Raw genomic sequence first — 12,117 nt, forward strand, 5'->3', positions numbered from 1 at the left:
GAGGACAAATTAATAAGAAATACCAGAGAGGGGTACAAAAGGAAATATTAAATTTCAGGGGGTATAGGTAATTAAAAACAGAAATGTACTGTAAAACCTAATCTTGCAGGGTTGTCATCTTTGAAAACCTCATCAAAGATTCCACTTGCTATTAGGAACTGGAGGAAATTATGCCTACTCAAAGCACTGTAGAAGCTTTGGCAAGCTGTTCAATTAAAAACTGAACTCTCATGAACTTCTCAGTCTCAGGAGAAACCAAACTAAATATGAGCTCTGATAACAGCCTCTTCAACATGCAAGCTAGATGTCTTAATTATTGGGTCTATTTTGGCATAGAGGAGCACTGTGCAATACCCCTCATGTAGAGAATTTAGTCTGTCATAAACAACTTTTGCAATGTCAATCAGGTACAACACTTACTTTGCTTTTAAAAAGGAATCCATGAATATTTCTGTTTATCAAAGCACTGTGTTTGGATAACAGTCGTTCCTGGGATCATGTCGTTGCACTAAGGAATGGATGTTCATGAAAATGTTCATGAATCCTGAAATTTTCAATGAATTTGACGTGACTGATCCTTTTCACACCAGAAATTCACTATTCCTTGTTCTCCTTCATGTGGCTCATTTATCCAACCAGGTATGAGAAACATTACCATGTGACCAAGGAACACCAATCATATAAAACACAGGGAAGGCCCAAAGTGATTAGAGTACAAACACACAGTCTGAAAGTGTTTTGCGTAAACTCTTCCACGAATAGCCATAGAAAGAATGGTTTAAAAGGGCTTAGGCTTTTTCCACACATACAAGTTGTACTGTTTTGAATCCGTCAGTGTAATTAGTGGTAACCCCCTAGTGGAGATGTCATCATGCTGTTCTGAGTGTGCTCAGACCCACACAGCTTAGTCCTGTGGTGCGTAATTGTTCCTGGCATGGGAGTGAAGGCCTCACCCACCAGTGGGAATGGAGACCCATGTGCATTGAAAATTGTTCCTCTGGAGCTGGCCATAGACCTTCCTGACTCAGCAGCAGGCCTGGACAATGTGAGGTAGAATGAGTAGCTCCTCTCCCCTTTTCACCAGATGTAAAAAAGAATGAGAGGAGCTTTGGACTCCATCCAAGTGGATGCAAATGAAGCCAATCTGCAGCTTCTTGATGAGTTTGCTTGAGTGTTTGCCTTCAGCTACATCCCATTGTTTTGTGCATATCCATGACATTGGCCAGGGCAAACAGAAGTGAGGGCAAAAAAGCAATAATAATAATAAGGATCCTTGGCATTGATTTCATATAACACTTGATTCTCCTCTTGCTGTTGCAGGCATAGTGCAGGAGTATCTACATGGCAGCCCAATGCAATTATGACATTGTAAAACTGGTAGGAGAGGCCAGTTAAGTGCTATGTGTTAGAAATGCAGAACAGTCATTAACTAATTACAAATTGAGCCCTCCCAACCCAGGAGGGCGAGTAAGGGTTTGCAAGACTGGAGGTGAAGAATTATTACCCCCCATTATAGAGAAATTGAAGCAGGGAGATGTGATTTTTTTCAAGGTCAAACAGATTTATTATTGTTATATGTATTATGGTAGTGGCAAGAGGCTAGGGTCCCATTGTACTAACATATAACAAAGAAGCAGTCTCTAGCTGGAGAACAAAGATTAGAAGTTAGAAATGGCTAAAACCCAACTTTCCACTCTTTCCTTTGGCCATGCTACTTCCAACAGCCCCCTGCGTCGTGCTGTTTCTCGACGCCATGGAAACGTTTGCTAAGAATAGGCATACTGAAACTGGAAGAGGTCAATGCGACATTAAGTATTAAGGATACAATTCTGTCATGGAGGTCACAGAGTCTGTGATTTTTCCAGAACTGCCGTGACTATTTCTGAGACAGGGCTAGAGTAGCTGGCAGCCCTGGAGCTGCCAGAGCAGCAGCAGCTGGAACAGCTGACTAGTGATCAGGTATGGGCCACTGGAGTTGCAAATGGGGTTGGGTTAGGCCTCTGGGGCTGGAGCAGCCGCGGTCAGCCCTGGCCACAGGACCAGCAGCAGGGCTGGAACAACTGCTAGCTCCCAGCAGAGCTCTGTTCATCATCCCCTTCTCTCCCCACCTCCCCAGGGTATTTTCAGTAAAAGGCAGGGACAGTGCAGGCTGGCGTGGGATTTTGTTTATTGCCCATGACCTGCCCCTTACTTTGACAGAATCTTAACCTTAAATATTATTGACTGTATTTTCAAAGGGGATTCAATCCAATATCTAAATTTGCACTTGCAAATTTGCCTGCATAAAATATGTGACCTTCAGCTTGGGATTTCTATGCACCAGTGAGGTTGTGGATTATCTAACTCTTGGGGTTTCTGTGCACCAGTGAGGTTGTTGACTAGCTAACTCTTGGGGTTTCTGTGCACCAGTGAGGTTGTGGATTATCTAACTCTTGGGATTTCTGTGCACCAGTGAGGTTGGATTATCTAACTCTTGGGATTTCTGTGCACCAGTGAGGTTGTTGACTAGCTAACTCTTATTTGCTCCCATAAATTTTATTTATTTGGGCAAATTCATTCTTGTTCCATGCACAAATGACTGTGCCTGGAAAACCGAGGGCACAGATTTAGAGGCTGCTTTTGAAAATCAGTCTGTTTAATTACAGCATTTAGGTGATGGGCGAACTAACGAGTAGGCAAGGATGTTACCTCTTGGTCCAAAGTGCTGCAGGTAGCAGTGATTGCAGTAGGGTTTGTCGTCATACTGTGAAGGAAGAACAGCAAAAGGTTAAGTGACAACTAAGGGCTAGTTCTAGAGACTAGGTTTTTTTCCTACACGCTGTAACCCCCCGAAGTCCTGCTTGTGAAAATATGTTGTATAACATTTCAGAGTCTCTCTCCCAGTTTGCCACGGAGCATTCAGAGTGTGGATTTATAAAGCCCTGCATGGTTTAGTACTTCAACCCTAAGAAACCACCTTTCATTCCTTGTTTTACTTCTTGTAACAGGTCTGGCCAGGCTTCCCTCTTGGTCACCCAGTAGCTTAAGAACATAAGAACGGTCATAGTGGGACAGATCAAGGTCCATCTAGCCTGGCGTCCTGTCTTCCGACAGTGGCCAATACCAGGAACTTCAGAAGGAATGAACAGAACAGGGAATTGTCAAGTGACCCCTCCCCTGTCGTCCCTTCCCAACTTCTGACAAGAAGCTTGCTGGTGAATCCAGCCTCTGGAGCCCTGGCTCTGCTGTAAGCTACTCTGGGCCTCAGCAGGATGCATTACTGGTTCCTTCCATGGTCTTCCTTGCAAATGTGTTGGGTGATGACTCTCTGTCACTTACCTTGTCAACCACCTGCCTTAGGCCCCAAGGTCTAGCACTGACCCCCAAGGTGCCCCAGCAGTGTAAACACTACCCAGTGGGGTGAGCCTGCTGAGTTACAGCTCCACTCCCTCCGTCAGGAGGCATGTGGTAGGTGTTGCCCCAAGATACTCTGCGCCCAGTGCTGGCGCATTACTGCTCTTTAGGCAATCGCATCAGCAGACAAGTCCCTCTGACACCCATTTTCCTTCTCCTGCTTATCCTTCCCTTGAGAGACCTGGGGACATCAGCTGTGTTCTAGCAGATAGGTAGGCAGGCAGCATTCCCCGTTCCCCCTGCCCACTTCATCTGAGTCTTTAGCTCGTGACCCCAGAGTGCTGGGAGGCAGTCTGTTGTTTAGAGCTATTCCAGCTCAGTGGCTGAAGACTCAAGTCAACCACTCTGCCCTGTTATTTGTTGGCCATCAGCCTTTGGAGGTTGGTGAGCCCCCCCCCCCCCCATCCACAGTGGAGTCTGCAGCCTCGTAAAGAGAGTTCATACGGAGTGTTCATAATCTCACACAGAACGCAGAAACTGAACAGACAGATTTCCCCCATCTGAGATCTGCTGGGATGTTCAAGCTGTGAGGGATGCTCTAGCTGGTGCTTGGTCCTGTCATGAGGGCAGGGGACGGGACTTGAGGACCTCTCGAGGTCCCTTCCAGTTCTAGGATTCTTAAAACTCCCACGTGTAAAGTAGAGGAAAGGGAGAGAATTGTGCAGCAGGATGTTTTCATGTGAGGGTCCTCAGCTTTGGGATTCACTTTGCCTTTTGTTGGGGTCTCGTGTTGGCTGTGTGTGTGTGTGTGTGTTCTCTTGGTGTGCTGCACCCTCTCTGCACAGATAGCAAACCCGGCAGACCTGAATCAAACTGCCCACAGATTCTTTTCAGTAGCACAGGAGCCCAGCCAGGTTTATTGCCAACAAAGCATGGCCCTTGCTCCCTGGATCCTAGTCAACAGTTATTCTAGTACATGTCTGCCTGCGGCAATGGACCAGCTCAGTCAATGGCAGGACTTTCCACTTCCTCCTAGGCTGGCCTGAGACACTCCCTTGCAGATTCCTCTCTGTACACCCATACAAACAACTTGGCTACGTCTAGACTGGCATGATTTTCTGCAAATGCTTTTAACGGAAAAGTTTTCCGTTAAAAGCATTTGCGGAAAAGAGCGTCTAGATTGGCATGGATGAATTTCCGCAAAAGCACTTTTTGCAGAAAAGCGTCCCTGGCCAATCTAGACACGCTTTTGCGCAAAAAAGCCCCGATCGCCATTTTCGCGATCGGGGGTTTTTTATGCAAAACAAATCTGAGCTGTCTACACTGGCCCTTTTGCGCAAAAGGACTTTTGCCTGAATGGGAGCAGCATAGTATTTCTGCAAGAACACTGATGGATGCGGAAAAAAGCAGCTGCTTTTGCAGAAAAACTTGCCAGTCTAGACAGCCCTTAAGTATTGCTCCTCTGACACGGTTAGTTACTGCCCCAAGGGGGTTTGCTACTACCCATTACCTTGTACATGTTGGTTTGATCAAAACGTCTCTAGCTATCACGTTGTCATCCTTAGCTTCTCACCAAGAGTGTATCTGGACTGATGTTGATTTGGGGGACAGCTGCTTGTGATTCTTTATGATTTTATTGGAATGTAATAGTAAAATATACCTAGAGACAGTGATGGGGTAAGGGACACTACTTGATCACTAGCTAACAAATTGTAGTTTGTTTCCATGGGTGTTCAGGGGATGATAAGGAGGTCAGGCTCAAGACTGGAGGCTACTCAGCTATTCTTGTAACTGGGTGGGAGGGTTCATTGGATGAGAACTGTAACATGGCTGGAAACACCCTCCGGGTGGGTGGCAGGAGAAGGAGGTGGCACGCTCCATCGAAGATACCACTACCTGCTTTAGAACTACCATCAGTTCAAAGCACAGGACCTGGGGTGCTTAGGCATCCATAGTGTCACGGATGGGACACGGGTGGAAGCTTGTTACAGACACTGAGAGCAGGATAAGCAGCTCTTGAAAGATCTATTTACAATGTATAATAAGAATAATTATGTTGTCATTGGGAATTTCAGTCTGGGAGTTATATGCAGGAGATATGATGCTGCCACTATTTAAATGTCCTTGGAGTTTCTGGAAATTATAGATGATGATATTCTAATGCTAAGCCTATTCTATCCAACTTGGGGTATTTCTGTTTCAGACCTTATTCTGACAGATCTAGAAGAATTGATCACTGAGCTAAAAATTAGCGGTGGCCTACAAGCAAGTACTCATGACCTAATTACATTTGTTATGTGCAAAGAGAATATCGTTCTGATTATTAATATATATATATATATACTTGGCATTTTAAAAGGGCCAATTTTCTGGTGTTGGAAACAATTATGTCTCTCCATTCTGAAAACTGACCATGTATTCCTACTCTTTGTTTCCTGTCTTTTCACCAGTTATTGATCCATGAGTCAATCTTTCCTCTTATCTCATGGCTAGTTACTTTGCTTAAAAACCTTTGTTGTGGGACCGCCTATCTGGTAAAGTGTAACTTGTATGATTCTTTGTCTCCTCTGCTCTAAGGGATGGCTGCTCCCAATCCAGATTTCCAACACAATAATGCAAAGCACTGCTTCTTCCTCAACAGAAGTTAATCCAGTAACAGTTATTATTTTACCCTCCTTGTCTCTCTGATATCCTGAGATTGGCAAGGCTATAACAAAACTGCAAACTAGACTCTAGTCTGTTGATCTTGATTTATTGCACTTCTCTCACCCTGCATGATGCTTTAATGTTTGGGTTGTAAACAGTGCATGGGGAATTTTTAAATTAAAGTGTTGCATTGAATTTTTTATTATTATTCTTATTTAATGAGAACAGACATTTTTTTATAATTTTCCATCAGAATCTAAACTTGCTTCAAATAGAACATTATATTTGTGTATGAACTAGGCATACGGAGTTAGTTCATGGTAACTCATTAGGAGAAACACTTCTCATTTCCTTATATTAAAGATTTTTCAGTTTGCATGCCTGTCTTCCAAAATCTGCACTGAATCCAAAGCATTTCAGTGGGGGCCAAAGGCATGTCATTATTCCACCCCCAAATGTTCCTGCTAATGGTATTTGAGTACTGCCATTGATGTGGGTGTGCTCAAAGTAAAATACAGCACCGCTAGAGGCGAGTTCGGGATGAAAGCAGAGAAACTGACTGAAATACTGGGAAGGGGAGTGGCATTGAGGGAACTGAGCAAGAGGGTTGTTTTTGTTATGGTTTGTCTTTTTTAAAAAGACATGCCAAGTTTAACGTTTAAAATTAAGCACCATGGGCCTTTCTTTGTACCACAGATCCCTTTTAGCATCTCATTTAAGCTCAATATGAGCTTCCAGGATAGCAGTGGATAGCTCCCTTCATTTTGTTTTGCTTGTCCTGTGTGTAATTCCATTGACTGCAGTGGGACTAGTGCCATGGGCAAGATGTGGAGCATTAGACCTTGAGAATTCAGCATTCAGTTCCTGTGTCAACATCTTTGTGAGATGCAGATGCACCACTACCAGCTTTAGAACTCTCTACGATTCCCCTGTACCCCAGAACTTAATTCTTCACCTCCCATCATTTGCACTTCAGTCACTTGAGGGGTATGCTGTCATGGTCCCCCACCACATGCAGAGCTCCTAGGGTCAAAGGTCATGCACATTGTCGTCTTGAGTTACTCGTGTGTGTCAAAAAGGAGCACCCCGGGCCCAAGCAGACATCAGAGCCCTGTGGCATGGGAGTTGTATACACGCTAGGTCCCTGCCCACACCAAACAGGCAAGGCAGACAAAGGCAGTATTAGAATCCCACTGTAGAGAAGGGGAGCTGAGGCCCGCAGAGGCGGACGGACACATCTGAGATCACACAGGCAAACTGGGATGGGGAAGCAGGGACATTTGAAGGCAGATGCAGTCTGGGGCTCCGGCTCCTGGAATCATGTGATTACTCCAGATTCTGTAAATGTCAACACAAGTTGTGTGGACAATTTTAAAACATTTTCCCCACAAACAGTTTTTCAAGATGAGCAAGACATTGAAACTGACCCTGGCCTATCCATTTTGGTTTTGACCAGCTGGTGTTTTCTGATGAAAGAACATTTTGCTGACAAATTCCTTTCAAGCCCTCTTACAGAGTATCACACCATGTGCAAGCTGTTCTCTTGCTCTCCTCAACCCGCCCGCCCGTCCAACTCCCTGCACCAGAGTGTGACAGACACACGACGGTTTGTCTTTATCACTGTGACCAGGGGGATATTTTTAGTAAATGGTGGTGGGACCGTGATGTTGTAATATCGCTAATCTGTCTGCTGTTCTCAGTGTATGTCCACTTTCTGTCAGCCTTTATCTCCCCAGCTATCGTACTGAAAAAACTTCTAAGCATATTGCACACAGGCTTCAGTGCATCCCAGTGTGAGCCAGCCTTTTGAAACGAGATCAGGAAACGGATTATTGTGGGCATGCAGTAACTCAGGCAGGCAGATAAGAGACAGTTCATTTCCTACCTCTGCATGCTGGCCGGGGCTGAGCTGCCGTTTGCACTGGTAACACTTCAGGCAAAGAGGATGGTAGTCTTTTCCTAGAGAACGCTTCCTCTCAGCTGTTAAGAGAAGAGAAAGGTGTGAGTAATTATGCTCCAAGCACCTCATTAATAGCAGAACAGATGTGAAAAGGGTCTTTGATCCGTGGAATTACTTGCCAGGAAAGAGTGAGACACTTCTTCTCAAATCAAAGCCGTGGTAGAATCTTTAATAGGGACAATTTGGCTTTTTTCTGAGAGTCGGTTTCCTCAACACTGCTGTGGCTCTGCCTGTTTGAAGTTTACTCTTTCTAAACTTTATACGCTGGAAATTTCATATCTATCCAGGACAAAAATGGCCTTTCTTCTTCACTTCAGAGAAGTGCAAGGTTTGGGAGGGTTTTTCCTCTTTTGCAGGATTTCTGTCCCAGGTCACTCGTTGTTTACTATACAGGAAACCCTTGCCATTCACAGCGGATGCATTCCTGGCACCACCACGAATGGCAAAATTCACGAATATTGTGAGCCATGTTGAATTCCCCGCAGCTCCCAAACTCACCACAGAAGCTGGAAGCCACAGGGAACTCACTGCAGATGCTCCGGATCAGGCTGAATACATAGGTTGATGCAAACATTCTTGTGGATTCAGAAAAACAGGACAACCCTACAGCCGCATGCTGCATTTCAGAAAACATACAAACATGTTTTATTTGTCTTCCCCGTGGAGCCATCAGACAATGATTAGGCATTTATTTCCGTCCTTTATTTTCCCTGTAGAAGAGTTTCTATCCTGCTACATTATAGTCATCTATATAAGGCCACAGGGAACACCAACAAATACTACTAAAAATGAATACTTTACATTTGTAAGGCACCTTTTTAAACACTACAGATCTTACTGGACTATGTAAACTGTGTTTCTTCCTATTTCTGAAATTCTACCCATTACAGAAATGTAGCCAGCTCTGGGGAGGAACACAGCATCTGTTTAGCACCACACAGCATCCTTACGCAATGGTGACAGCAAGGAAATGAAGAAGACTGAATCAGCTGCAGGACGTTAGATGGGCAGCATGTAATTACCAGAGTAGGATTTAAACCAGGACACCAGGGTTAACAGCCATAGCCCTTTTCACAAGGGTAGAGGAGCTTTACTCCTCACAAGCCGTGAGGTTTCCCTTTAAGACACGTGTGGGGAACCTACACCCAGCAGACTGGATCTGGCCCCTGGCTTACCTTGAGCTGACCTGTGGCGAGGCTTGGGGCTTCCCCCTGCAGCGGGGCAAGCTGGCAATTATGCTCCAGCCCTGCAGCAAGTCTCCAAGCCTCGGTGCTCCCTCCCTCACCCACTGCGGGTCTGGAGCATAAGGGGCACCCTAGCACCCCAGTCAGTGAAGGGCTTTTTTGTTTTGGAAGTCCAGGAGGAAAACTTGCAACTTTCAGATCCAAATTCTGGAAAAGGTTGACTCTGCTCCAAACCCCATGGCTCAAGCATGTTGGGCCAGAGCTGGAATCTGGGAGGCAGCTTGAATTGGGTGAATTTGGGTTCTAGATCTGAGCCTGGCAAGATGGGCCCATGTCCAGGCAAACCCTGCAGTAACCCTATTCCAGGCCTGCTGGGTGATGGCTTGAGCGCTGGCCAGGGAACGTTATGGACCGTCCCAGAGGTGTGGGGTTTCTGCGGGGCAGTAAGGAAGCCCAAGCACATGCCCATTCCTCTGGCATGTCCCCCTGCTTTCCTCCAGCATGCTCCTGGCTCGCCCCTGCAGCAGGGCTCCTGTGGAGGCTGTACAGTGCTGGTAATGGTGAACTGGGCCCCTTGAGTTTAACTGGTTCCCAGAGAGCTTCGAATTATTCAAACTCTCACAAGCACAGGTGCTAAGCCTGAGGCCTGAGCAAGGTCAGGATGAAATTTGGCACCAGCCATATAAGGGCTGCAGCCAGACTGCAGCAGAGATGTGATACGCAGTCATGACATTGATCCCTTTGGCAGCCCCTTACAGCTCCTCCTTTGAGGATCCTGAATTGAGCATGGGATGGGTGACATTTAATCCCGGCATTTTCTAGCCTGGTCATTTTGTATTTCTGATTCCCATTAGATTGGTGCATTGGGAGGGGAGAAGGAACTGTCTGTACTCGCCACATACAAGCCAGGGTGATGTGTCATCCCAACAGGAGCAGAGCAAGAGGGCTACCACACGTGTTTCTCTCACTTGAATCGCTGGCACCCAGGATTCAGCCCCAATGGGGAGCAAGGTTCCCACAGCACAGCTTATTGCTGTCATTCTGGTTCTCACTAATATTTCTGCATCTCCCGAACACTGGCATCGAGGATGGCTGTGACAGGTGCAGAAACCTGTCTCTTCCAAAGTACTCCTCATCCTGCAGATTTGTCCGTGATAACCACATGGTTGGTAGCAAGTGTATCAGTTCTGGAGTATTCCTGATGTTCCATGTAATCATACCCCGTGGTCACTGCTGTAAAACTCTGCAGTCACTGTACCTATAGAGCTATCAGTAATAAAGTGTCATGGGTCCTGATCCCCACTTTAACTGCTTCTCGTTAAAGCAGAAGCTACAGGATTCATGAGGCTCAAATTGCTTGGTGCATAAATTAGGAGCTGCTGTGAAGAAAGGCTTGTCTATTGTAAGTCATTGCGAGCTTCATCAGCAATGGCCATCTCGGCAGAGGGATGGAAGGTGCCTGTGTGTGTAATAGTGTACTATGAGGCTCTGTTGGTTAGTGAGTAGCGTGCCACACTGGGACTCGGCAGATCTGGCTTCTATTCCAGCTCTGCTGCGAGGTAATCATGGACAAGTTGCAGCTCGCCCCGAGCCTTCGTTTCCCCACCTGTGTAACAGGGATCACCACACTGACCTCTTTTGTGAAGCACTTTGAGCTCGAGGGATGAAAAGTCCTGGGAAGACCTTGGCAGTAATAGTACTGGCTAGGGTGGACCTCTCTGGAAAAAGGCAAGTTCTGAGCGACCATTTCTAGCCAAGTAGAAATGCACAGGTGACCGAGGGGGTTGAAAGGGGATCCCCTCCCAGCTTTGGGCAGTGCTGCTGAAGCAGTGTTCACAAATCCAATCCTACATCTCGGGCTGGGCAGTAGAAGAGATCCTAATGCAGGAGTTTTAGATGCATCCTGCCAGGGAAGACAAGATGAGATGACCCGTCAGACTCCTCTTTCTTTTAAACATTCATGTTGTGGCTAATGCATGTCGTCCCTTCTGCCACTGAGTCCTATTTACTGGCATGAATTCTCCATTTGCTGACTTCGCTGGCACGTCGGACTCTTTCAGAGCCGTGGCACAGAACCCTGTCACTTTGCAGCACGAGGACGTGCGGCTGGAAGGAGAAGCCTTGTCCTACGTTAACTCCCAGAAGGGAAGAGGGGCATGCATTATGCCATGATAATGTGCTCGATAAACCGCCACCCATCAAATGCCCTCGACTGGTGTCTCCACGGTTATCACCAGCCGCGGAGGCTGAAGAATATTTGTCTAAACATGAAATAAACAGATGTTTCCTGACAAAATATTTAAAAATTAATCAGTCTTTCAGTGGGATGGCCATTAAAGCCAAGCTGTCATGAAGGTTAAGGGCTTCAAAATTACAGATCAGACCTCCCCTGCTCCTCCCTTTAGACTATGTAATGGAATTTCAGCAGGTTTTTTCATTCCACGGCCCCGCCCGTTCCCCACATCAAATGCATAAATTTTTGCCCCAAAGCAAGAGGAAAAATTTGGGCCCTCCTACAAGGATCCAATTAACTTCACAAGGGCACCTCCTTCAAGGCAGCCCCTGATATCTCCATAATGGCACCAAACAAAGGTGGTAATCTGGCAAATCTCACTGAGCCATGTTTACAAGTGCCAACGTGCACAGCTATGATTATGCAATTGTCAGCGAGCGCTCACACAAACTAGGGCTGTAAGCTGTACGAGCATGTTTTCACTATCGTGGATCAGGTCATTGGTGGACTGAGAGGAGGACTGGTCACCTAGTTAGCATGCTAGTCTAGGAATTGGTAGTCCTAGGGCCACTGCTCAGACACAGACTTCCTGGGTAAGCGTGGGAAAGTCACTTAGCCTGTGTGTGTGTGATTTGTTTTCCCATGTGTAAAAAGAGAATAATAACATTTCTCTGCCATACTGGGTGATGGGAAGATAACTGCATTCAAGATTGTGAAGTGCTTGGAGCTCCACTGATGAAAAATGCCCTGTAGAGCTAGGT

General features: G+C 46.1%; 1 protein-coding gene and 1 long non-coding RNA gene across 3 annotated transcripts in view; one reads left to right on the forward strand and one right to left on the reverse strand.

Moving 5' to 3' along the window:
• LOC112545670 (uncharacterized) overlaps positions 1–12,117 on the forward strand; it is a 153,195-nt gene that overhangs the window by 45,507 nt on the left and 95,571 nt on the right. The gene's annotated exons all lie outside the window — the stretch shown is intronic.
• Positions 1–12,117, reverse strand: part of LOC102448085 (cysteine-rich protein 1-like) — a 40,315-nt gene that overhangs the window by 5,596 nt on the left and 22,602 nt on the right. Inside the window, exons 2-4 of one of the 2 annotated variants that reach the window (XM_075931280.2) lie at positions 8,438–8,555; positions 7,865–7,959; positions 2,689–2,743 (exon numbers count right to left, since the gene is read on the reverse strand). In XM_075931280.2, the coding sequence (XP_075787395.1) occupies positions 2,689–2,743; positions 7,865–7,959; positions 8,438–8,513 (226 nt within the window). In that variant the 5' untranslated portion in view covers positions 8,514–8,555. The remainder of the gene's footprint in view (positions 1–2,688; positions 2,744–7,864; positions 7,960–8,437; positions 8,556–12,117) is intronic. The other variant, XM_089779147.1, reaches the window with a different exon arrangement.

This window comes from Pelodiscus sinensis, chromosome 6 (assembly GCF_052426305.1).
Source record: "Pelodiscus sinensis isolate ZL-2025 chromosome 6, ASM5242630v1, whole genome shotgun sequence".
Taxonomy (NCBI): Eukaryota; Metazoa; Chordata; order Testudines; family Trionychidae; genus Pelodiscus; species Pelodiscus sinensis.